General features: G+C 44.2%; 1 protein-coding gene across 1 annotated transcript in view; it reads left to right on the forward strand.

The window, feature by feature from the left end:
- NDRG3 (NDRG family member 3) overlaps positions 1 to 27,500 on the forward strand; it is a 68,347-nt gene that overhangs the window by 11,926 nt on the left and 28,921 nt on the right. The window contains exons 2-3 of the mRNA XM_064465097.1: positions 19,984 to 20,089; positions 26,590 to 26,625. Coding sequence (XP_064321167.1) covers positions 20,033 to 20,089; positions 26,590 to 26,625 — 93 coding nt within the window. The 5' untranslated portion in view covers positions 19,984 to 20,032. The remainder of the gene's footprint in view (positions 1 to 19,983; positions 20,090 to 26,589; positions 26,626 to 27,500) is intronic.

Here is a 27,500-nt window from a genome sequence, read left to right on the forward strand (position 1 = left end):
TTGCAGAGCTCACCAGTTGGCTACTCAGGAGGGGGGTCCTGTGCCAGTTCCACATGAATGCGTTCCATTTTTGGCAGTCTTTTTACATGTTAGAAAATGATATTTCCTCACTGATGAGTTTTTCTTTGCAGTGCAGTGACCCCTAAAGACTTCTTAGTAGTCTGTCATCCTGCATTTTTTGTAAACCGTGATATTGCAAAGGGAGCAGAATTCCTGGAGGACTCTTAAACCTTCATAGTGAAGAATGGATGGGTATCTAACGCTGTGAGGTGGAGCAGAAGATGCCTTTAGAAGGGACAGTGAGCTGTGCGCTCATGTTGCTTGCGGCCAAGCTGCAAACAGCTTCCTCAGCTCCGCTGCCACGCAGTGCTGTTCTGCCTTGCTTCCAGCAGAAACGGTGTGCGCAGTGATGCTGCAGCACAGAGGCTAAGCTGCTCTTCTCATCTAGCCTGAGAAGCTGGTTTGGTCTGGAAAAAAACTTCATCTCTTTTTTTCCTCGTTTAAAAAATGTTTTATAGAGGTTGCAAAATAAGCACAAGATGCCAGCTTTTAAAAAGGTGTTGCACAGGATTTCTCAGGCAGATGAAGGATGCTTTCACTGAGTGTTAGATGTTTCTTGGTTTTTTGTTTGTTTGTTTTGGGTTTTTGGTTGGGTTTTTTTCAGTAGTAGAAGGATAGTGGAGGTTTTTCCTTTGGCCTTTCACAAGATAACTGCTTTTTTCCACCCCCTTAGCTTTAACTGCTTCATTCTTCTTTATTAAAGACAGCAGTTTCTTAACAGTGAAAGCAATAAAACAGCCAGAGAAGCTTGTGCTTGCTTTATTTAAAAAAAAAAGTAATTAAGAAATAGAATATAGTTCATTGTGTGGTATAGTAACCTTTCAAAAAATTCATAGTAGAATAGGAGTAGGAATTTAAAACTTTGCATAAAGGCAGGAGAAATACTGTCAGTACTTCATTTTCATAAAAAAAGAAAACTGTTTAGGCAGAAATCTTATTCAGCCTTTTATGGAGGTGTCCTGAATATAAATCTCTGTACTTTCTCTGATTGGTAGGTAGTAGTTGTTGGAGAAAAATATTGAAATGGCTTGGAACATATGCACCAGAAAGGTTAATTCGTGACCTAAGCTTTAATTGCTTGAACTGAGATGTCTTGTAATGTGGGTATCTTGCTTTTCTCTAGTTTGATTTCTTTGATGTGGTGTATTAATTTTCCTCAGATCTCTAGCCTTCAGACATCCTTCTGGGCCATGGACTGATTGTAAACGTGGCACTTATGCTATTTTTATCATGTCTCGACATGAAAATGAACTGCTTATGTAGAGGCTGTCATCAGTCACCTTGTTGGCCTAAAAATGATTTAAGTGCATACAGTCTTAGTATTGTCAAAGCTTTCCATAAGGAAAGGCTCACAGAGTTTAAATCCTGATCTTGAAGCATTTCCTTTAGTGAAGACTGAAGTATTTTTATCCTGTCATAAATGACTAGACTCAAATTTTCTTTTGCATTTTTAAGAGAGCCCCAGGTCTTCCCAGCAGCAGTGACTCCAAATTGCTTTTCATAGCTTTCAAGACTGGCACTCGCCGTTCCATAAAGCAAGGCACTTGTTCCGCACTCTTGGCCTCTGCATCCCTGCAGTGCAGCTCAAGCGTCTGTGTGAATAGAAGGTGCAGGGAGAGCTAGGGTGCGGGGAACAGAGGTGCTGTGTGCCCAGGGGCTGATCAGGAGCTCTGATGTATTATCCAGGCTCTTGAGTGCTGGTGCAGTAGGCGGGGATCTCTTTCACTTATCTGGTCAAACAGACAAGGACCACGGTGATTTCTGTGCAACTATTAGAAAGTTCCGTCTTTTTTTTTACTGGCATACCTGTATACTCGTAATTTTTAAGGGGTGAGCAGTCACATCTCAGAAATGACAGCTGCTGCCTTTTCCTCTGAGCACCTGCATTAACACAATTTATTGATTGCCGTCACCACTGGCCTAGTAAGGAGCTTGGTTGAGCAGTGCTGTGCTGTCTTTCTCTCTTGTGCAGTGGCTAGATGAAGAGCAACAAGTTTTATTACTGGTGATTGGCTAATAAAAGGTAGAAAGCAGCTTTTGATCTGTCTGCAGGGTGGCGGTGATGAGGGGAGAGTCTGTTGTACTCCAGACTGGTTGCAGAGTCATTGCAGGGGAGCTGGCCTTGGAGCTCTTACCTCTTTCCTTGTTCCGCCACTGATTACAGCTTCATTTGAAGGAAACCCAAAACAGTTAAACTCTACTCGAGGTAAATATTTAACAGGACTGTATCAGGTACCAGTGCATCAGGCTGCAATGGAAAGTGTTAGTCCCTTCATTACATGGGAAGTTATTCAATGCTGACTCAGAAGATCCCAAGAGAAATGGCACCGCTCAATCCCAGCATGTGTGGCTTTGTGAAGGAATTATACAGAGAGATTTGTTATCCTGTGCTAGGCAGGGGGGTCGCACAGATGAAGGAAACTGATCTCTTCTGACCTTACTATGTTGAATAATATTGACATAAGAAGCATTACCTAGGTCCAAAAAAACCAAGAGTACAGCCTAAAAATAGATTAGGGTGAACTACTGAAACTATATCAGATCAACATGTTGTTGTGCAAAGAAACAAATGCCTGACCGTGTAATGATTCCCACTGTGTCCTTCTTTTGGTTGAAGCTCTTGAACAAGTAGAGGAGTATAGGACTTCTCCACTGATGTCGTGGATGGATACTTTTCTCTTTGTTCCCAGGCTACCAGGCACTAACCTAGTATAGCTCATAGACAAATGCAGAGAAAGTACCTAAAAGGGCTAATTTAGAAAAAAAAAAAATGTCAGGGGAGAAGAATATAAGCAGCTTAGATTAAAGCGATGTAATGAAAAATTCCCTATCCTGGGACCAGTGGGGGAAGCAGGGCAATGTAGAAGGCTGCCTGTGCATTTGTGAAGGTATGTGGCAGTATTAAGGCACATTTCTAAAGAGAAACTCTGATAGATCTCCCTGAGGAAGCGTGAAAAGTGGTCCTATAGAGCAGTAAAATCTTAGACGTAATCTACACTGGAGTTCATTATCAGCATAATTATTCTGGCAAATTCTTTGGGTATAAGAGAGCAAGAAAAGAGAGAGAAAGGTAACAAAGAGCAAAGGTGTGGAATGAGAATAAAGAGGAGGAGCCGTTAAACAGTTTAGGACTTCGAGCCTTGGAAAGGAGCCACTTGGGGGACAAAAGAAAGTAATAAAGCTTTATGAAAGCATGACTGGCACAGAAGGTGAGTAAAGAATAACCGGCATTTCTGAGAGTGTGAGGGCTGTTGGGACATACAATAAAAATTTACCCGTAGATCCGACAGAAGGAGGATTGATTTTATACAGTGTTTTCACAGTGGTAGCCATTGCCATACACATAGTACACAGTGTTGTAAATGCTGCATGAGTACTGGTCTCATTGCTTTTAAAGACCCAGTGAAACTGGGAGAGATCCTGAAAAGGTTGACAAGAATGATCAAAAGTGTGAATTGAGTTCCTTGTAAAGGATGATAATTAGATCAAAACTCTTCAGGCTCAAAAAGATCTTTGAAGAGGATATGATGGAAGCATATAAAGTCTTAGCAGTGTGGAGTGTACATGAACCCATTATTCACAGTCTTTTCCGATAAAAGGACTAAGACTACCACATGAAAGTAGCGGGTGGCAGGCTCAAAACAGAGTGAGATATTTATAAAGTGGAAGCAGGACCTCCTCGTTTCTCTTTGGCATTGAGGCTTTAATCTGTTGGAACAATTCCCTGGATTTAGGCTGATTTATTCTGCAGTTAACACTTCATCAGAACACTGTTCACAGGGCTTTGAAAGCTTAGCTCTAGAGCTCTGGTCATAAGGGAAATCCTTTCAAATGTCAGAGTAGGGATATGAAGCCTGGCAGACTGAAACAGCCCCTCTGAATGTTTTTCGTTGGGCAAAATCAGTGCAACTTCTCAACAAAGTGGTTTGGTGGAAATACCCAGTAAAGCCAAATACAGTTTCTACTGATCACAACATACAGCTTGGACTTGTGGCTGGTATTTTGGGATTGTTATTAGAGCAGTAAAACTTCTGTGACAGCAACAGCTAATGTATATTCTTGGTTTGATTGTGAGTTGGGATCACAGAATCACAGAATGGCAGGGCTTGGAAGGGACCTCTGCAGATCATCTTGTACAACCCCCCTGCTCGAGCAGGCACCCCCAGAGCAGGGGGGGCACAGGACCGCGTCCAGGCGGGGGGTGAATGTCTCCAGGGAAGGGACCCCACAGCCTCTCTGGGCAGCCTGTGCCCCTGCTCTGGCACCCGCGCAGGGAAGGGGTTTGTCCTCATGTTCAGGGGGAACTTCCCGTGTTCCAGCTTGTGCCCGGTGCCCCTTGGCCTGGCGTTGGGCACCGCTGAACAGAGTCTGGCCCCATCCTCTGGACACCCTTCAGATACTTATAAGCATTGATGAGATCCCCCCTCATTCTTCTCCAGGCTGAACAAACCCAGGACTCTCAGCCTTTCCTCACAAGGGAGATGCTCCAGTCCCCCGATCATCTTGGTAGCTCTTTGCTGGAGTTGCTCGAGCAGTTCCCTGCCCTTCTTAAACTGGGGGGCCCAGAACTGAACACAGCGCTCCAGATGTGGCCTCGCTGGGGCAGAGCAGAGGGGGAGGATAACCTCCCTTGCCGTGCTGGCTGCACTCCTTTTCATGCAGACCAGGATATTGTTGGCTGTCTCAGCCACAAGGGCACGGTGCTGGCTCATGCTGAGGTTGCTGCCCACCAGCACTCCCAGGTCCTTCTCAACAGAGCCGCTTTCCAGTAGTTCATCCCCCAGCCTGTGCTGGTGCGGGGGGTTGTTCTTCCCCAAATGGCAGATGGTGACGTATTGGTACAGTTGCGGTAGGTAGTTCCAGCTGCAGCAACTACAGAACAATACAACAATAACATACCAACCAGTGGCAGTACTGTTATTTTTGGATTGCTCCATAGGATTCAGAAAAAGACAGACTGAAGGTTTTGGATCCATGGAAACTGGACATGGTTCCGGTGTACAAGTGCTATTTATTTGTGGTTTGTTACCTGTTGTTTGTTGTGTTCACATATTCATCGACAAAATTAATTTCTTGCCATTTTACGTCGATTCAGATTACCTTGCTAACGATTTCTTTACTTAATGGTAGAGAGAGGTATCACTTACTTAAACTGCTCAGGTGAATTGTGATTTGAGTTCTGTTTCAGTTTAACATCTGTTCCTAACCTGGAGAAGGGCTTCTGGTCACAAAAGCTTGCTGTTATTCCCGGCTAGTTGCCTAAAAGATATTGCCCCAATACTGTCTGAATTACATCTTATAGTATGACTACCCTTCTTCAGAACATTTTAAATCTCTTTTGAGGGTTTCTTTAGAATTTATGGCTGTAACATTGCAATACTGGACATGGGGTAGGTAAATGTCTGCCGTTTTCCAAAAGGATAAGGCAATGAAGCTTGGAGAGGGAGGGGGAAAAAAGTAATATTGGAGTGAATAAAATCAGTCCAGAACTAACTAGGGCTCTCATTTTATTTCTGAGATTACTGCATCAGCAGTGTTTTTAAACTAAATTCAGCTTAAAGGTTAATATGGGAGAAATGTGCATGTAATTGTACAGGAAGGAAACACTAAAAACAGGTAAAAATATTTGGTAATTTCTCTCCAGGTGAGTGTTGGCAAGCTAGCCTGTCTTTAGAGAAGGTATTGTTAGCAGGCTTTTGTAGGGTCAGGGCTGGTGTTCCAATGCTTGCTATTTGCTGAGGGCCTTGCACGGGGAAGGTCCTCCTCTGGAGAATACACCCTGACTTCTGGAAATTTGTGGCTGCTCAGAGCTGTTGAAATGGGCTGTTGGAAAGAGTTACTCTTTGATATAGGCTCCAGGGTGTGTTACTTGATATTGAATATTATTTTTTGGTTTTGTCATGTTGGGATGAAAGAGTATTCTGTGTATAATAAAGATGTTCATAATTTTTGTGACTAGCAGGGGGAGAGAGAGTCACCAAACCTAGATTTCATGGGTAAGACTGCCGTAGCAGTTTCTCTGCAGCACAAAGCCTGACAATAAATAACCTCTGTGTTCAGAAAGAGCAACAGCATTTCAGTGCACTGGAGAAGAAGCTTCTACAGGACCTGAGAGAGGTTGACAGTCTCCTGAAGTGTGTGTGGCTGTACAAGCAACGAGGAAGTATCACTAGGTGCTGTTCTTTTGCTGTTTCCTAGGCATTTGTTCTTGAACCCTATCAGATCGGTCTTGCACTACACAGATCCTGTGCCGTTCTTCATGTGTGCTTATTCTGGAAAGTATTGAATATTTTTCAGGGGCAGGGTTCAATTAGTTAAATTAAACCTGTTATTTTAACATATTAACATCTGCCCTGAAAAATCTACCAGGAGATGAATTTCTGCTCCATCTACACCTTTAACGTGAAGTATCTGACTTGATCCCTTATTCATTATTAAACAGTTTTAGAAAGGGAATTTCTAAATAGTGCTGATGTGTGGCTGTAACAGTTACTAGTTTTGGATTTTCATGTTTCTTTCTATTCTGGTCTGTGATAGTTTCAGGTTAAAAATCTCATTAGTTATACACCTACCTTCCACTGGCAGCAAGGGAAATTCTCACTGGAAAAAAGGAAACAAATTTTTTTGAGAGTGGTGTGTAATACTGGAATCTACATCCTAGAGATTTTCAAATCTGTAAGGCCTGAGCTACTGGATCTAGCTTTGAAATGACTCCTGCTTGGAGTAGGAGGTTGTGCTAGATGATCTCTAGAGATCCCTTCCAGCTTATGTTGTTCTGCGATTGCATTCAGGTCCCATAAATGGAAACCTTGCAATATCTTTGTCATGCCATCTTCACCTGCAGAAGAGGCTGTGAACCTACTTCTGAGAAACTTCATCTTAGTACTTCTTACTTGAAGAATTAGTTTTAGACTTTGCTGTAGTCAGTTTTATCCTTCACTGTGTGTTGTGATATGTCCTGCTCATCTCATGATGGTTTCTAGGGGATGAAGTCAGGAATTAATCTGTTGTAACTAAGTCTTTCTAAATGTGGGGGGTTTAAATGTGAAACCCACGTGATGATTCAGCTTCATTCAGAACTAGAGTATTGAAACTAAATCACTTGTATTGAGATCTTCAGCTACTTTTGAAAGAAGTAAAATCTTTGTGTTTAAACATCTTCAGGGCTTTGTTTACAATAACTGCATGTCCCAGATGGAGTGTCTGTGGTATTATGGATTTCCACTCTAAGATACATGATGTGAATCTCTCTTAAGCTTGCGAATGTTTTTGCTGTATCCCAAGTATATGAAACTATATATATATATATATGGACTAGGTAAACAACTTATACCAAGAAAAGCTTACCTTAACTTAGACTGTTGTTTCTTAATGTAAACTACACTCTGAGTTGGTCTACACTTTGGTTTGGAGAAGTTTGGGTGAGGGGAAAAAAAAGAAAAGATTACTTTTACCTTAGAGATATTGCAGCAAAAACTGTACGGATTCAACCTACCATTGTAAAAACTGTTCTTTTCTTGATATAGGTTGTTTACCTAGTCCAATTCGCTCACTAGATAGCTTCGTCTTCTAACTTTGACCACACAAATTTTAGCATGAATCAGTGCGGGTATGAATGAGGAAAGGGAGGGGAAGAAGGATGGAGAAAAAGGGAAGCAGAAGTACCCTCCTGCCTAAAATGCCAATGGGGCTTGGATATGGAGGGACGAGATCTCACCAGGGCAGGAAGCACACTCAAGAGGATGTGTTTGTCAGGCTTTGGCAGGTCGGGCGCTAATGGCCAGGGCTTTTGAAGGAAGATCTAAACTCACAAGCATCCAGAGCCAAGAACAGTCACTGGAGTCTGTGGAGGGCAAACTGGGTTTGGGTGCACATGGTACCTGGTCAGAGATTCCTCCTTAGGCCTTATCTGACAAACTTAAGATTTGGGAAGGAGTATTTGGGACAGAGTGCCCTCCTTCTTTGGCCTCCAGCTACTTTCAGAAAGGCATCCCTAACTTGACAGAAAACATCAATTTTCTTCCAAATATATTTTAGGTATTTATTTTATATGCAGTTTTATAATCGACTTCAAACAGAAGTCATTCTTGCGAATAGTGATTTGCAATCGGTTACTGATGGCCAGGAATCAGACCTGAGAGACTTCCATGAGACTGTGCTGCTGCATGGGCCTGTCAAGGGTGGTAAATTACTCGAGCAGCCACAAGTGGCAACAATCAACAGAGCTCAGGCCCATCATCAGAAGGAGCTCCTCTTTTTATTTTGGGTAAAATGCCACCGAGTCATAAGGGCTTATGAAACTGCAGTGGTGGCTCCCCTGTGCCCTCTCCCAGGCCCGTCTGGGACCCGGGCTGCTCAGAGCTGCACCGCTGCACCAGGCAGGGGCATCTGAGATCGACCCTGAGCCTGTTCTGCTGCTGAAACCTCAGGAGCAACTGATGATGTTCCTGAAATAGTTAACACATTTTGCAGGAAAATAATTTTTCTTTCTTGTCTGATAGTCTGACCAGCACCAAGGAAACCCACACAAACAGGTTGTTTCTAGGCAGCTGCCACCCAGATTCAGGCATCCTGTTTATCATCAAACTTGCAGAATTTAGCTAAAGGTCAGCACATATGATGGTATCCCAGACCTGGTGTAGTATGGTTCTGCTCCTGGACAGAGGACTTAAATAATTTGTGTCATTGATGGATGGGTTTTACTGGCAAGGGAGGGAGGGTAGGCATCTGGTTTGGGGCTTTTTGCCTCCTTTTGATACAGTTGATGGTGTAATACATCTCTCACCTCTGCATTTCACCACAAGGTGACTTAATCTGGTGATAGGGAGGGACTTGGCTGTGCATAAACTCCCACCTTACTGCATGCGGTGGGGGAGTTACAGGGCGGGGGCTCCCTGCTCAGGTGATGCTCTTTTACAATTGAAGAGTAACTGGCCAAATGCAGTCAAAGCCAATTTGGTGCTGGTGGGCAGGTAATTCTGTAGTTTCCTCACAGGTTGAGCGCCCCGGGCTGTGCCGAGGAGCTTCTCTGCTACTTGCTTGTTTCAGCATGTAGAGAAATACACGGTAAGGGCTTCAGGTAAAGTGTGTTAGATAAAGTCAGGTATAACAGGGCTGCTGTTTGTCCTGCCCAGCAGTGCGTCTGGTCATGCAATTCTCCAACAGTGGCAGTGGGGGAAGCTGTTCAGGGAGAGGGTGGGCAGCTTTCTGCTGCTTCTCCCCGTTGCTCTCCCAGGATCCACAAAGGTTGAGCTATGGATACTGGAGGATATATCCATCTTATTATTTTTTCCCTGTCTTCTGTCTGTTTATGGAACTGTTCTCCTCAACATCTCAAATAATTTTTTTGAATCTCCTGAAATTATTTACCTCAAAAACCTTGAATATCTGAGCTCTAGTAATAGTGCTCCTGAATGGTGGGTCATATTCCTGCCTCCTTTCTCCTCACTCGCATCATTGCACTGGCTCCATTGCTCCTGTGATCACAGGGTGAGCTGCCTCCACTCACTGGAACAGCAGAAAGCAAACATGTGCCTTAGGAAAAACATCTGCCACCCCCAAGTTTTACAAATACATCAGGAATAAAAATTTGGTTTTAAATTAAACTCTTTGAGTTCTAACTTTCAAATATTTTCACAAGTACTGAACCTCCTGATGCTTCTGTGGATGCTCTAACTTCTGTGCTCTGTCTGTACCACAAAATGTGCTGGTGGGGGATTTCCCCGGCAGCTTTGGAAGCAGTGGCTGATGGCAGGTGTTCGCTGCGTGTCCGTGATGGCTCTGCCACTCCGCAGTGCCCCTCGTACATTCTGGTGGTCAGCTGACCCCATCCGCTCTGTAGCTGGCCTCCTGGTTGCGACAGGTTTGAGTAACACAGCAAGCAAACAAGTGACATGGACAATCAGTTTGAGCATCCTTTGCCAAGGGACCATTCAAATTCTTACTTTTAGTCCTCTTAGCTTCCAGTTTGCATTTGGTTTGCAGTGCTTTATGGGATTTCCTGTTCCGCGCATCTGGACAAAGTTCCTACTACTTTTAAATTCCAGCTGTTCCCAGGATAGTCTCCTTAAACTTCCTGTTGAGTCACGCAGGGTTTGTATGTAAGGTGGCTCTGTCTTTATGCTTGCATAGTGGCACACAGATTACCTGGGCTTCTCATACAGCTTTTTTAACAGTCTTCAGGGTCCTTGTGGGATGCCTTCTTTTTGTTGTTTTTTCTGGTTTTTTTTTTTAGTTTTGACAAGTTGCCTGATTTTTTTTACATAGTTGCTTTTCTTGAAATTGAGTGTCTGTGAGCCGGATTTACTGGCTTTCTGTCACACTACAGTATTTAGTCTAACTGAATTGCGTTTTCTACTGAAGAGCACATCTTCCACTAGTATCCTTCTAAAGGATCATTCCAGTATAACCTATTCTACAGGATAATGCTTCCTAAAAGAGCAACTGTAACAGGCCCAGCTTCAGTTTGCATCTGAGAAACAGGTCATTTGGAGCCCCTGTGTGCCCACTGCCGCTTGAGGGAAGGGCTAGAGCCTGAACTCTGGAGTTAATGTCCCAGTACCTGGGCAGATGTACCTTGCTGGGAGCTGATAGCCTCAGGCACACTGAGCAGTCTCCATTTACTCCTGAAGCAGTTGGTGTTTTCCATGCTATGTCTGTATTATATTCGTGCAGGTGTTTACAAACTGCTCCTATTACACACAAGGGAGGATGCTTGCGATGGCAGGAAGATGATGTGGTCAATTGCTGCATCCCATACCTGTTTCCACCCTCTCTGAAACAAGACACTATTACCTTTTTTATCAAAGGGCTTCTATCCTTTTCAGACACTTACAACATGAGTGCCTGTGCTGATGCATGCTAGATGTTCATTTATAGACTTGGTTATTTGTATCCAGGCACCATCATGAAGACTGTAGTGAGTTAACTACTCTGTATATTTGCCTACTCTGTATGTTGTACCTGATCCTCAACTTAGACTGCAGGATTTGGAGCTGACTCCAGAGCTCATTACATGGCTGGTCCTCACTACATGAGCCAGTCCTGATGTTCATGTGATTGTCTGATAGGCTCATTCAGTTCAGTAAAACAGTAGAAAGCTAGCCTGGCAAAAAGTCAGCATGAGATCTGCTCACGTTGCAGTCAGGCATGCCAGGCACTGCTTAAGGCAGGGTTTGGGTCATGGCTACAAGGGGACAGAGGAGCAGGGCAGAGAAGAGAGCTGGAGGTTCTGCTGTTCGGTTTCAGAGGATGTGAGGTAAAACTTAAGTTCCTCTCTATCCTGAAATAATACCCTAAAACAAGGCAACTCAGATTAGCAAACTGAGTTCTGTCTTAAATTCTGTATATGCTTTATCTAGATTTATTAGATTTAACATATCTGGAAGCTAAGTGCAGGCCCCTGCATATCATCTGGCAGTGTCGCGAGCATGTGCTTATCCACGGCATGATTCAACTGAAGAGCTAACACTGCCAAAACCCCCAGTTTCTTACAATCAAATCTCAAAGCCAGGTCTTTATACTTGACAGATTTAGAAAAAAGGTGGTACACAAAGAGCTGAAGGAGCCTTTTCCTCAGTCAGTTCACTGATCCAAGTGAAAACTAGTCCTGGAAAAAAAATAGCTGAGGAGGCATTAAGCAGATCTGACTTGCCACGTTACTGCCTAATCCTTGACCTGGTGCAAGGGATGGAGAGGAAGGAATTTCTGGCTGGCGTAGGGAGGGAGGATAGGAGCATCTCTTCTGGCAGGATCCCACAATTATATTAAATGAATAACAAAATTACATCCTGAATTGATTCTGAGTTGCTCTATATCTGTTACTGGGTTTAACTGTGTTAATTTGAGTTGCCTCTCCTGCGCTGGCTGCCTGCCTGGGAAGGGGCATAAAATTCAGCCTGACACACACAAGAATGCTTTTTGTTTGGACATTAATTCACTGACAGGAAATGGTGGAAGTGACAGCAGTACAGCAGTTGTGATGATTTTGAAGTAATGACACTGATACTTGAGAAGAGATTGTCCTTTGGATGATGCAGGATGGGCAATAAGGCAAACTCAAAGAGCTTGTTCTAGGGAGCACCGCTACATGGGTAAGGGAAGGAAGCATTTAACTGATGAGGAAGAAGGGGAAAAAGCATATAATAAAAAAAATTCTAATTTTAGCAATTTGATTTGCCTGTAATGTACATGTGTTCTTAAAATTTACGTCAATCCTGTGAATGCATCTTTTGCAAGCGGTTTGCAGTTGGAGCGGATTAAAATAGTGAAACTGCATCCTGAGAGTTAAATCTGTTTTCTGTGTACTTCTGTGTTCTTATATTCAATAGATGTAATTATTTAGTACTAAACAATATCTATTTGCTGTGATAAAAGGTCTGTCCCACATCGGGTGGATAACTTGGAATTGGAGATGTTGAAATATTTGGTCAACTTTTGACTGCAAGTATACTATTTTCTGACAGCCAAAATCCATTTATTAAAGTTTGAATGAAGTAAGAAGAAAAGTTTGGTTTTGCTCTGTGAAGACACAAATAGAAGTGATTTTCATGTATATACATACACAGCCCAATGAGAGGAGGGTGTTAGCTACCTGAGTGAGCTGATACCAAAGCAGTTGTGTTGTTCTAGATGCTGAGGAGCAGAATATATTCGTTCTTCCCAAGCTTTGCACATGCCTGTGATGGTTTCTGTACCCACATTGAGTTAGGTTTATCCAGGCTGCACTATATTACGCCACACGTGCCAAGAGGTGTGACCAGAATTACTTGGTGCAATTCCTTCACTGCCCAATACGTGCTATTACATCAGTTTTAGGTTGTAAAATGTATATATATGAATGAACAGAAGTCGTTTAAGGTTGTTTTATTTTTTAAATGAAAGTGACACTACAAACTTTTCTTACGCATTTGATCTGAATATTTTTCTTCCATCCCAATAGCACTTCACACCAATGAATTAAAAAAGATCAATCACAATTGCATTACAAAACATGAAAACTGAGGTCTGACTAAATGTTTGTTTAGTTATGGTATAACTTAAATAGCAGTTCCTCCCACACAGCAAGAAGGCTCAGTTGGGTGTAAAGGCTATATTTGTCAATGCAGTTTAATGTTTGGTAGCCAGTGAAAATGCAACTTTTTCAATAAGATATAAAAAATGCAAAATCAGCATTAAATTTCAGTAAATTGAAACGTGCTGCTTGATAATAACAATCATTGTTAAAATCTCATTTAAACAGATTTCCAATCTATCTTGCTCTGGAACGATTTATTTTGCTCAGTGGGATACATATTCACATTTCATTATTTTTTTTCACTTAAAATCTAAAACCACACAGTCAATTAGTAGGAAGCATAGCTGAAACAAAGCAGAAACGAGCTTGAAAGTAAAACTGCAAAGGGAACCGAAGGATCTGGTGGGCAGCAGCCAGATTTAATCGTAAGGTGCTTAAGAGTAAGCTGCTGCCAAAGAGGCTGCCTTCCCCGCTTGCCTGGTGTCAGACCAGGGATGCGTTTGTGCTTTGCGATTGAGTTCAGCGGCACGTACTGCCTCTGTGTGGGTGAGAGCTGGAAGGCGTTGTCATGAGGCGGGCAGAGATGGCATGGGGAGACGTTGTGAATGCAGCGATGGTAGACAGTGCTGATGAAGAAGCTACAAACGTTTTGGTTGGGGCAGATGTCCAACTGAAGCTTTGTAGAGCCCTCACCCATACCTGGGTGGGACCTCCTGAACTCTGGAGGTGGTGGGAGCAGGTGGCTCAGTAGAGGGGGGGAAAGCATCTTTGAACAGATCCGTTTGAACATGTCCTTCACCATAAAACTGACAAAAATGGCTCTGTGGTTTTGTTTGAGCTGTGTGCACTGCTGATGCTGGATAATGCAGGTATTGCTATAGGGCGGTGCCACTGGGCAAGAAAGGGATGTGACAAAATCACGTGAGTAACGTAACTGGTAATAATAGCCACTGCTTATTTCATTTGCAGTGGGGAGAACAGCTTATTAAGGGAAGTGCCGCAAAGCTATTTGAAAGAGATACCATGACCAGAAGAGGCTCTTTTGGAGACAATTTGCATCATTTTCATCGGAGAAGTTTGTCATTCCAGTTTATATCCTGGATATCCCCATTCTAAAACTTCTTGGACTGTACTGTTCAGGGGAGCTCAGCATGGTTCAGTGTTTTCATGGGCGCTGGTCTGTGTAATCCAAAACAATTTGAAGACTTTTACATTTTTCTTGCATTCTTGCTTAATCAGCCCTGTAGTTGATGCCTGGCAATTCAAATGGTGGCTAAGGATGACATCCTCCTAGCAGAGCTCAGTTACCACATGGCGGCGTGATGCTTCTTGTAATTCAGATTGGACTCTTTCTCCGAGATTAATAGAAAGCTGGTCACAGACCTTTTCCTTACAAAACTACTGTTAAATGTAGGTCACATTTACGCTCCTTAGAAAGTATATTCAGCAGCTGGCATTTCTGTCCTGGGTGTAGCCCAGATTTAAAGGAGGTAAAAGCATGCTGTGTTCCAAAGCCACTGTCACCTGTGTGCAGTAGCTGATGCTGTGCTGGTTAAGCAGAACACAATTTCTCTCTGCAAGCTCACAGTTTGTCTTGGAGATGGAGCACCATGTGGTGCATTCCCGTGAGCTGGAACACAAAGTAACCAACCTAGGAAAATATTTTGAAAGTGAATTTGGATCCTTTGCCTTTTTTTTGCTGGAAGTTTACCGTGTCAGCCGGCAATTCAGGACAGAAAACAGTAGTCTATGGAGGTGGTTAGGAAGCACACTGCTAGCAAAAATCCTGCGAAGGACTGAGGAGCAACATAACAGAATGCCCAAGGGTCTCAAAGGCCATAAACAAAACTTATTTTACTTAAGATCTATATGCCAAGACTGCAGTCTGCCCGACCAGACTGAGGAGCCTTGTCAAGCAGCTTGTCTTCTGGTGAGAGAAGCAAATGAGGCACAGGAAGCAGGAATCCCCTGTGTGGAAAGGAAAAAGCTACGGTGAAAAGCTACACAACAAACGGCTGAATAAACACGCTAGCTGCAAATCTGAGGACTGTGGGTAGTTTACTTTGGTTCTTGTACTGGCTGCAAATTCTGGGTTTGTTCCTGTCTTCCTTTGCTCACCGCGGAGCAGCATTTCTTCTATCTCATAAGAAGCAGGTACCTGTGTCAGAGAGCAGTTCTTGGAAACCTAACCCAGATTGTCGTGACAGTCCCTAGAGAGAAGGTTTCTTCAGCTGGCCTTTGCTGGGCTGCTGAACAAGGGAGCGTGTATTTAGGTACACTTAATGTCATGTTTTGCAGCATAGCTTGATAACTGTCTTGTCTAATTTTGCCTTGATGTGGTTAATGTACAAAGCAGGAGTATAACTGGCTATGGAGTTAATAAATTAGAAGCCGTAGTCAAGTTGATGTATGAGTCAAGATGAATGAACAAGAATTTTTAGCCCCTGAATACAAGATTTTGTTGCACTGAGTTCCTGAACGGTGTGGAGACATTGCACCTCCATAACAAAACAGAATGTTCAAGGAGGTGCCCAGAGAGTTGGATTCAAGATCCAGCTCTTGCAGCTTGTAACCCCGTGGGGATCGGTGCTGCTAGAACTTCGCTGAACAGAAACCAGAGCCGAAGTACCCGCAGGCGCTGCAGTTTACACTGCTGCCTCTGTGGGTGCAGGTCTGTAGTGCAGGTCTTCCCTTAACACAGCTTCTTCTTTTGTGTATTGAAACGATGTAAACGGAGAGCACCTCTATCTTGGAATAAGCATGTGTGCACATATGTCAGATGTTATTTATAGGTAGATGGTTTCTTTCTGAGGCTCACCTGCCTTGGTTTTTTTCTGCCTTCTTGTCCTACCCTGATGTCTAGTCTCTGTGCTAATGATTCACCAATGTCTTTCCTCGATTCTTGTCTTACTGGTTTTCAAAGAGCATGGAGCCTACTCCAGCCTTCAGGAAGGAAGCCTTTGGAAAGGGATGGATTGCTTAAATTGGGATATTTGAGTGTATTTATAGTCATATATAAATGGAGGCAAGAGGAATACTTGCAAAGCAGGTGGTACTGAGACATTTCTAGAAAAATCTATGATGTATACATACATATATACATATGTATTATTTCAGGCAAATCTTTTGCTTTGCCTGTAGCCTGGCTTCTACAGAACTATTCTGTGTGCTGTGAATATTTATGCTGCTTTGTTGCGATAGTTCAAACTTGCTTTCAGCTTATGACACGACATGTTTGTTTCTTTAAATAACAGGAGAAGTGGAGGCAGAGAGTTGATTGTTTCCTGGGCAGACATGTCTGCAGGTCTTTTACAAGGAGTCTTTCACATGGTTGGAGCAGGGGATCACGCAGGTCACCAATACCCTACCCTTCCCTTTGCCTCTGCATTTGGAGATGTGCTTTACCAGGTCTCTCTGCTACAAAGCATTCTCTTTTTGAGAAAGTTTTGTGGCCTTTTTTGGACAAACGTCTCCTTTGCCTTGTTTCAAACCAAAAGCCGCCTTGCTGTTAGCATAGCAGGTTGCTCAGGGGAAGTTGTGAATAATCGCATGGAGCAAGTCGGATCTTGTGCTGTAATACCAAGTTACCCAGGTTTGGTCCAGGGCAATCACATTCAGATTGCTAAGACCTTGGGAAGAGAAACATGCATGCATCTGTCTCCAGAATATCCTCTGAATGGATTCAAATGAAGTCCTGCAGCTGTGAGTCATTTTCTGGAGAGTAAACAAGTGAGTGGATTGGGAAGAGCTGGTTCAGCAATCTAAAAAAAAAAAAAAAAAGCTTCTTGCAAGCACTGATGGGCACCCCTGTACCTTTTCCTTGAAAAAAACTTTCAAAAAGCTTTTAGTTTCTAGGAAAGCAGAAAAACTGATTTCCCAGATGAGCACATCAGAATCAAAATATTTAGAAAATAAATCCACCATCTGGCCATTCATGGTTGTGCAGGTTTAATCTTTCTGTCTGATTTTTGCAATTTCTGTCAGTTCAGCAATTTTCAGTGCCTTCTTGGCTCACCTCAGCATTCAGTCCCCTTTGGCCCCTTCGGAGGTCCTGCTTTTGCTCCTGCAGCCTGGGTGAGAGTCTGCTCTGAGCTGAAGAGTCTCCCAGGCTGACTGTGCCGCAGGCTCATTGCAGAGCATGTCTCTTCCTCTTCCCGTGTGCTCCCCTACAGAAGTTTTCCCAGCTACATGAGCCCATCTGGCGTTAAGGAAAGCGGTCTCTTCTTTCTCAAGGGTGTTTCACCCAATTCTGAACCAAGCACCCAAAACAGCAGCCTTTCCTTTTGCAAGCAAGCTGGGCAGAACAAAGGAGCAAGATGCAGTGCAGGTGTAATACAGCAGTGTTTTGCCCTAGAGACTCCCCCTTCCCCCGAAACAGTTTTTGGAGCAATACTGACCAGGAGGGTATGCATCAGATTAATTTCAGTGACATTGTTTATTGTGTACACTGTAGTTGCATCTAGAGATTAAGTATGAAATCAGGGTTGATGAGATAATCCTTGCTTTGAACGCTTTAGTTTTTTATTACTCTCCTATAACAAATGACTAACAAAGTAGCGCATGGGATTTAAAACCAAGTATGTCTCCCTCTCTCTATACTTCACACACTTCGTGGACTGGCATGCTTGTATCAGCAGCAAACGATGTCCGTGGGCACGTTTATGCAGGGTGCATCCCAGGGCTCTCTGGGAGCTGTGCGCTCAGGGGAAACCATGAGTATCTGCAAAGCTTTAGCAAAAGTATCTTTGGGGAATCTAATGCAGAGCTTCGAGTTGTTCTTTGGGCAGTCAAAGCTCAGCAGTGAGTGATTATTAAAGACCCTGCTTCACTGTAGACTCTGATTTAGGCAAAAATGCTAGGTGTGAGCCTAAGACTCATGAACCACAAAACACGCATAACTTACTACACCCTAGTGTATAAGAACCCCCAGAGAAAGGTGGCTGGTGTGTGCAGTTTTTTAATCCCTTTGGGTAGAGTGGAAAATTTCTTGGTCTTTTGGGTGACCGAAGAATAAGCATCACCTTCCTGCCTGTCATCAGGTCCAGGGGATCTTTTCAAAGAAGCATAAGAGAAGAATAAGCTCTCCAGATAATAAGGTGGTTATGCTAGTACTGTCTGTCACCTGCTGCAGATAAGCTTTGTGAGGCTTGTTTGAAACTCCTTTGGTGTCTAATCTTGTGGGATGCTGTTTTGCAGAGAACCTGGTAGATGTCGAGCTCTTAATCACTCCCGGTGTGTATGGAACTTGTAATTCCTTAGTAGAAAATATTTTTTTGTTTCCATAATTTCTTATCAGAACTACAGTACCTAGCTCTTCCTCTGGGGCTTAAGCGCCTTATATTTTGACTCTTATGGCTCTTCTGAATGAAAAATTCATCTTGGGGTAAGGGGAATGTTACCTGCAAATTAACTGGTTCCTTGGAAGTCTCACAACTGATGTGTTTTATAGAAAAGAAATCTGAAAAAGAAGAATAATTTCAAGTTCCCAAATCAAAGAAGCTAGAAGAGAGGGGAGTTGCTATGGCTGATTTTCAGAGGGAAAAGGCATTATGATTTGTTTCGTGCCAGTCTAGCTTCACCCACAGCAATGTCAGTCCTGGCATAAGGGGTGATGACAAGAATGCACAGCTTTGCACAGCGTTTGGAGTGAGGGGAACCCCGCCTTCCCGAGGCAGCGCGTGAATGTGTGGAATTAAGGTGGCTGGAGGAGCGCAGTTGCAGTACTTTTCCCACTTTTTTTTTTTCATGGTTAGCAGCAGAATATTATCTTGGACAAAGATTTTGATTTGTGACAGTATTTGAGAGTCTTTCTCTAGCACACTCAGCTAATGCCCAGGGAGCCCACCACGTCCCTATTCCTCTCCCTACTTATGTCCGTGACTTCTTTTATTTCATCTACAGTAATATGTATAGTTTTCCTGAACAACCAAATAATCTGCACCATCAGGCACGATCATCTCCTATTGCCAGAGCCCTCTTCATATTGCGGCAACGACCTGCTCTAGAAATGCTCCTGTCTAGAAACACAGGTAGAGCCTCTAGAACAAAATTAAATCCCTGGTAAACTCTGCCATATTTTTCCTCCATCCTCATTGTTGTATTTATACTAGAAGATTTCTTCCCTGACTCTGTGGCAGCACTGATTTCCCATAGACATATGGCAGCCTCACCTACTGTGGGTTGTTTTTTTTTTCTTTCCTTTGATGACTCTGCACCACCTGATGGAGGATGATTGGTTGGGCTGCGCAATTAACAGTGTTACCCAGCACATGTTCAACTGGCCCAGACTGCCTGGGGGCCATTTTTATATTCCACCTCATAAAACAAGGGCTGCCTTGGGTTCTGGGCTGTCTTGTTCTGCCCGCAAGGTACTTGGATCTCTGCGCCTCTGTCTCCCATGCGCCAGTGCAGTGTTGGCTGCGTGTCTCGTGGGTTATGGGCATAGCCCTGTCTTCAGTGGCTGGTTGCTGTGGTTAAGGTGTGTCAGGCATGGCAGTGAGATGTCAGTACTCCTACATATTAAACACTCTTGTGTTCACTCTGTTATCTCGCTGAGACATGAACACTCTGTTAATCGAGGCATTTCCAGTTCATTTCCAGGCAGTCTATGGCTGAAGTACCAGCAATGCAGGGAAGTGGACCCAGGCTTTCTGAGTATAAAGGGCTGAGCTTTCAGGGCCAGCTTTCAATGGGCAAGGCAATGTGCAGGGTAAGGAGTAACACAACTGACACACTCAGTGTGGGCATGGCTGTTCGCCTTCTGCAGTCACAGGTACTCTATGTTGCACTGAGAGCCAGCTTCTTTCAGGCTTCAGTTTGAGCACAGACAAGTCTAATGAAAGATTGTAGGGCTTTCTTTGGCTAGCGTCTCTTGTAATGCTATTTCTAACAATATGCCTTTGTTTCAGAATCACCCATTTGCTGCTCTGAGGGCTAATTGGTTCCACTTACAGCACCATGGATGAACTGCAGGATGTTCAGTTGACAGAGATCAAACCGCTCCTGAACGATAAGGTAATGCTAGCTGCTCCTTTGCTCTCGCAGGTGTACTCTGGCTGACTTTATCTCTGGGGAGGAGCCCTGATTGCCAGAGTCTGTTCACAGCTTGAAGTACCTTAAGAACTGAAAAACAGTAAATGCTTCCCCACTCTGATAATCCACCACGACAGACTCTTCTAAAGTGTCAGGGAAAGACAGAGCACCACAGTTCAGGTAAGTTTGGAGCCCCGGCCAAACAGTATGTCATGCCTATACTGAGGATTTACAAAGGCAGGGCAGAAATTGGAAAGGTGACCAGGTGGAGCTGTAGAACCTCTAAGTTGTTCATGCTTCTTAGAGAAACCTTGAATTGTATCCAATTTTCTGGTTTTTTTTTTTTTTTACTTTTTTGTTTAGAATATTTTGTCTTAAATTATTCTTTTGTGTTTTGACTCCCGAAACAACACTATCTCCCTGAATTTGGCAATGCAGAGCCATTTCCTTTTACTATCTGCAGAGTCTAGCTAGAGCAGTCCAGATTCATGCAATACTGAAACTTTGGAAAATCATTGTATTACAGCAGCTGTTAAAGGATTTCACTCTGTGTTCTGTGGGCTGGAAGAAAGCCAACTGGGCTTTAGGAAAGCCTTAGCCTCACTGGATTCTGCCACGAGCTATTGCTCTGAGTGCCTAAGTCATTGTGGGCCATCCCAACAAGATCTAGAATCTTGCACCTGCAAATTGTGACAATGAGCAATGCAGTTTGGTCACCTTCCATACCTAACAGCCAGATTTGATGATATGCGAAGCAGTTCCCAATGCTTTGCTGTTTAATGGCTGACATCAAGGACTAGCTTGTGCTTGTGGAAGATTGTGCTGTCTAGTGCAGACTCCCACCCAAAATGAGTGAAATCTCTGAAACTCTGCTATGTTTTAGTCTGTGCTGCTTAGTTTTTCCTCATTTCTGTGGTGTGCTAGCAATCTGTTTAGTATCTGTAAAATCTAGAAATTCAGCTGAAATCTGCCATCCAGCTGTCTATTCTTAACAGTCTAGTGTTGACTGCTAGGCTTCCACCATAGCTTAAACATAACTTTTTAAAATGTTTCCAGGGAGGATGAGCTATGGAAGAGCAAAATCAGTGTAGACCAGAGATAAAAACACAGAAAGGCCTTGAAAACAGTTTATTACTTCAAAATGAGAGATAAACATTTACACAAGACAAGCCTTCCTAAATGCAGTGCCCCAGCTCTTGCTTATGATTCTCCTAGGATTTTCTGTTTGAGTTCAAGAGGGTAGATTTCCCTTCCTTCAGTGAGCTGACCTAAGCTGGAGGTATCGAAGCATGCCAGAACAAAGTGTTTTTCACATTCTAAGTTCTTGGTCTCTCTGTCAAGTATTGCTTAATTAGACCTATCAGGTCCTTAGCTCATAGCTGGGACAGATTGGTTAAAATGTAGAGTGCTTACCTAAACACCCCGGTGGTGGTAAGCAGCATACAGAAGGGTACATACAAAGTGATATTTGGTTTCCATGACTCAGTTTTGAAGTTGCAGGAAGTATACACCGTCTCAGTAGGAAAATGCGTAGAGTGGCTCCAGAACCATCCTCAGCACTGCGTGGGAAGAGAAGTGTGCTGTGGCCCTTCTTTTTACATTTTGTTTTAACAAAAAAAAAAAAAAAAAAGCCTCAGGGAGCTACCATCTCTGAGGTCTGGCCCTAATTAATGCTTTCAAGCTTGAAATAATACACATGTGCTTTTTAGACATAGTTTATGGAGCATATAGGTGTGGTGCCATAACATGCTGTTCTGTGCAGTGTATCAGAGTCCAAAAAGTGTTGTGCTGGCAGTTCACTAAGATTTTTTTACTGACCAACCCACTTTAGACGTGGGAGTTTGAGCCAGCATGGATTAATGGCTGAAAATAGTACAGTAAAACTCTTAAGGTGCTAATGGGTGAGTGCTCATGAACTCTTCATAAGGAAAGGCTGCTGTACAGAGAAAGGGAGCTCTGGTATCTTAATACTCAAACTCTAAAACCAGTGGAATTGGTTGGGAAATGGAAATGGGTCATACCTTGTTCAATTGGCTAAACTAGGAAATGCCACTGGGGACAACTGAGTACTGGCTTTGTTTTATCTCAAATATAAGTCAGCAGAAAATTACAAGCCTTACTTTTAAAGAATACAAACATTCATGTTTATATGTAACTTAAACCTAATAGCAAGTGCGGGGAAGTAAAATAGATTGTATATGTTCACGTCATTCAGGCCCACTAAAATGCAGTGACTTTATACTGGGAAAGAAAATAAACTTCAAATGTTCCCATTTAGTTGAAAAAGAGAGAAAAGGAAAATACTGCCTGTAACCTGATCAGAAAACTTACCCCAGTGACACTATTCTGGCTGGCCCATATTCTCGCACCTTTGACTCGTATTATATAGCCTCAGTGAAAAGTTACTGAAACCACAGAATGCCAGGTTGGAAGGGACCTCAGGGATCATCTAGTCCAACCTTTCTAGGAAGAGCCCAGTCTAGACAAGATGGCCCAGCACCCCGGCCAGACGACTCTTGAAGGTGTCCAACGTGGCCGAGTCAACCACTCTTCCAGCCTATCCAGATCTCCCTGCAGAGCAGCTCTCCCTTCTGGAGCGTCTACTTCCCCGCTCAACTTGGTGTCATCTGCAAACTTCATCAGGTGACACTTGATGCCGTTGTCCAGATCACTTATAAAGATGTTGAATAACACTGGGCCCAGTATCAATCCCTGGGGGACTCCACTAGTGACAGGTTGCCAGTTTGAGAAAGAGCTATTTACCACCACCCGTTGGGTGCAGCCTGTCACCCAGTTCCCCACCCACTGCACAGACCGCTTGTCTAGGCCACAACGCATCAATTTCTCCAGGAGGAGACTGGGGGACTGTATCAATGGCCTTGGAGAAGTCCAGGTAGAGAATGTCCACTGCCCGCCCCATGTCAACCAGGCAAGTCACTTTGTCATAGAAGGCCACCAGGTTTGTCAAGCACGATCTGCCTTTAGTGAAGCCACGTTGGCTTTTCCCAATCACGTGCTTCATTTGACTTGTGATGGCCCCCAGGAGGATTCGTTCCATAACTTTCCCGGGGATTGAAGTAAGGCTGATGGGCCTATAGTGACCCGGATCCTCCCTCGAGCCTTTCTTGTAGATAGGGGTAACATTTGCCTTCCTCCAGTCCTCTGGGACATCCCCCGTTCCCCACGACTTCTCGAAGATCATGGAGAGTGGCCTTGCGATGACGTCAGCCAGCTCTCTCAACACCCTCGGTGGATGGCGTCAGGGCCCATAGATTTGTGGGGGTCAAGCTCCTGTAGTAATTCCTGTACTAACTCTTCCTTCACTGATGGTGGGTCGGTGTTTGGATCAATCGGCAATTTCATGCCCAAAGCCTGGGACCCGACAGTGCTGGTAAAGACCGAGGTGAAGAAGGTGTTGAGGACCTCTGCCTTTTCAGCATCGTTGGTGACAGACTCTCCTTTTCTGTTTAACAGTGGGCCTGTGTTTTCCTTCTTCTTCTGCTTATGGTTGGCGTACCTGAAGAATCCTTTCTTGTTATTTTTGACATCTACAGCCAGTTTCAATTCGAGCTGGGCTTTTGCTTTTCTAACTGCATCTCTGCACCCTCTGGCAATGCCGCTGTAGGTCTTGGCGGATAATCCTCCACTTCTCCATCTCTGGTGTGCTGCCCTTTTGGATTTGAGTAGACCCAGGAGGTCATGGTTGAGCCAAGGGGGCCTCTTGCTCCGCTGACTTCCCTTTCCTTTGTAGGGGATAAATTGGCTTTGTGCTTCCAATAGAGAGTTCTTGAAGAACTGCCAGCACTCACTGGCTCCTTTGTCTTCCAGGGAAGCCTCCCATGGAATCCCTCCCAACTGAGCCCTGAGTGCACTGAAGTTTGCTCTTCTAAAATCCAGAATCCTTGTCTTAGAGCTGACCTTCAGCACACTCAGCAGGATCCCCAACTCCACAACATTGTGGTCACTGCAGCCAAGGCTGTCACTAACCCAGATATTACAAAGCAGGCTTTCTCGGTTTGTGAACAGCAAGTCCAGCAGCGCCTCCTTCCTGGCTGGCACATCTAACATTTGTATCAGGAAACAGTCCTCTACGCACTCCAGGAACTTGGTGGATGGCATGCCAGCTGCCGTCTTGTTCTTCCAGCAGATGCCTGGGTAGTTGAAGTCACCCATCAGGACGAGGTTCTGTTGGCCAGAAGCTTGCTGTAGTGCCCCAAGTATCACTTCGTCGGCTTCATCATCGTGGTTAGGAGGTTGGTAGCAGATGCCCACTGTGAGGTCCTGCTTGGAGATGACCCCTCTGACTTTAACCCAGAGACATTTGATAGAGCAGCTGCAATCACCATAGTTGACTTTGATACATTCAAGGTGTTCCTTGATGTAGGGTGCAACTCCTCCACCTCTTCTACCGTGCCTGTCTTTATGGAAGAGCCTATAACTGTCCATTGCGATCCCCCAGCCATTTGAGGTGTCCCACCATGTTTCAGTTACTCCTATGATGTCGTACCCTTCTCAGTGGGCACGGAGCGCCAGTTCCTCCTGTTTGTTACCTAGACTGCAGGCATTTGTATACATACACTTGAGGCGATTACTCTTCTGTTTCATGTCTTGGGAGACAGCTAAGGAACCTTTGTCACCACACTGCTTGGCCTGACTTACTCCCCCATTGGACGTGCTGGTGTGAGCATTTTTGCAGCAGATCCCACCCCCCAAGTCCTTCAGTTTAAAGCCCTCCTCACCAAGTTAGCCAGCCTACTGCTGAAGATTCCCTTACCCCTTTTAGACAGGTGGATTCCATCCCTCCCTAGCATGTTGTAGGCATTGAAGAACACCCCATTGTCATGCAACCGCTTAATTCAGGAGACTGAATGGGACATCCCTTAGGCTGGATTGGGTCATTCCAGCTAGCTCTTTGCCTTTTAGGTGCAGCCATCACACCTTCAGAGGACTGGAAAACATGCCTTAGCCTTTGACTTTCTCAAGTTAAGACAATGAATAGATTAATGGTTTAAAGTCAGATTTTGGTGTGTTAAAATCAAGTATCCAGTTGCAGACATTAATTCTTTGCTTTGTGTCACTTCCTCCCCACTCCCTGCCGGGGGAGTCTTGCTTTTCTCGGTACAAATTCAGATCAGCCTTTTCTCTATTTAGCATACACCATCCAAGTCCAGTGCTGAGTACAGATATTCCTCTTTTCTTCATAGGCTTTTTTACAGTCCTTAATCACTGTGGCATTGGATGACTGAATTTACCTTATTTACAACCTGGTAGATGAGAAGGCTCTGCTGTCTGTATTTAACAGAGCAGGGAAAGAGTCGTAGACAGAGTTGTCAGAAATCTGAACTAACTTCGGGATCTCAAAATGAAATAAGAGGGGGCTGCTTTTTATTTTCTTTTCCCCCATCCTGAGGATTTGGTGCTTTGAGCCACATCACGTTCAAAACATTGACACAGTTCAATATTTAACACCGGGGGGATTCTTAAAACAGAATTGCAGATAACTCAACTTAAATGTCTCAGACTGAAGAACGTAGGTAGGAACCTGTGTTCTTGCTAATGTGGCAAAGCTTTGGAGGGACGAAAACAGGGACACTTGTTTATACGTGGGGAAGAGTTAAGGTGCTCAGGCAGAAGAAATGTTTGGGGTGTTTCTCTTGAGCATATATGGTCCTAGTTGTAACTTCGGCACTAAGGCGCTCTGCATAAAACACGTAAGCTGGAATGCTGTCTCAAATGATTTGCTCAGCCTTTTGCAGCATTTGACAGCACTCAGAGGCGTAACCTACTCTGTGGTCAGACCTGGAGTCTTACAAAGCATGTGGGCATGTGGATAAGTTACTGCAGACCTTCAAACTTGCAGTACACCAAACGTGTGCTCTATTTACTGTGCTTGCCTGAACGTGTGGTGTCACCCTCTGAGAAAAGTCAGTTGTGAATTGCGGAGCCCAGTTCCCATGTGCTCTGATTTCCATAGCCTACGGGTCACTGTGACTGCTGTGGAACGATACCACGTGCACAGCAGTTACTACAGAGTACCTGACTGCATAGCTTGTTTGCTTGTGCTCCTTACATGCGATCCTAGTGCTTGTCCTTTCAAGGGTTTTGCATTCAAATTGATAATGGGCACCAGGACCAGACAAAACCCAACCTCATAACCAGCCTGACTTTGGTCAGGGTCGTTATGTGCATCTGGCCCTACCCGAATGCTCTCAACTCTCAGCTGTCTCCACAGGTACCCTCCTTAGTTGACAGCCTTGGTACAGCACTCGACAAACTTGCTGTAGAGTAATGGGCAGAACTTGCATGGAGTTTTCTTGTACAGGTCTTACACTTCACTGCTGTCCTGACTGCAGTCAGGCTACACAGTGCTGAAGCAGAGGGGTCTGAGGGGAGCTTTCGTGATGTTGTCAGGGGTGTTCTGGGGAACTGTGCTGAACTCTCTTTTTTTTTTTTTTTTTTTTTTTCCTGTTTTTTGTTAACAGAATGCGGCTCGCAACTTCCAGGACTTTGACTGTCAGGTAAGACACATGCAAGAGACAAAGATCTGTGGGCAGATTCCCCGTGGCCTCATTATATAGCCTCCCCATAGCCTCTCAGCAATGCTGAGAGAGATATGAAAAAGCTCTGTATCTTAATTTTAACTCCCATTAATGTTTAATCATTACGAACTTGAATATGTCCAGTTGGTAGAAATTGCCCTTCACCCTTTCATGCCAAGCACATTGTTCTGAGCTCTCAGGTGCCGGCCTGGACTGCTCTGCTGGGTCTCTGCAACATCTCACGGGATGGCTGGTCTCCTGAAAAGCAGTTTCTTTGAGACATGCAATAAGCTGAAGAGCTGCAGCTCTGTCACATCCCATCTGGTTCACTGGCTAGGGCAGGAGGAGCCTGCGTGCTCCTGTCTCTCTGTGTTGAGAGGAGATGGAAGTCACCAAGCTGCCCCAGATACAGCACCTCTGCTTTGCCGGGGCCTGGGTCATGACAAAGCCGTGGTCGTTTTCTGGGAGGCTGTTCACCTGACCGAGTGGTGTGGAGATAAGCCTGATTGCTCTGGTTGCTGTAGGAATAATGCTTTGAGAGGAGTGGTCGTACCGCAAGCATCCAAGACAGAGGACACATTCTTTGTTAAGCAGAGCACAGCACTGAGTTTACTGGTGCATTTTGTAGAGCGCAGGCTCATTTACCGTGCCGGATTACCTCGCTTACTTCCCACTTAGCATGCTGATATACAGCCAGCAGCTTATTCTTCCTCTTCAGCTGCAGGAGGCAGCTGTGTCTGTAGCATTCTGCTTAGCACAGGATAGGCTTTCGCTCCTGTATTATACCAGTGGTGTGGCGCGGGGGTAGAGCTGTCAACATCACGTGGTAGCTTTTAATAAAAGTCTGTTGGTGT

Source organism: Phalacrocorax carbo, chromosome 14 (genome assembly GCF_963921805.1).
Source record: "Phalacrocorax carbo chromosome 14, bPhaCar2.1, whole genome shotgun sequence".
Taxonomy (NCBI): domain Eukaryota; kingdom Metazoa; phylum Chordata; class Aves; order Suliformes; family Phalacrocoracidae; genus Phalacrocorax; species Phalacrocorax carbo.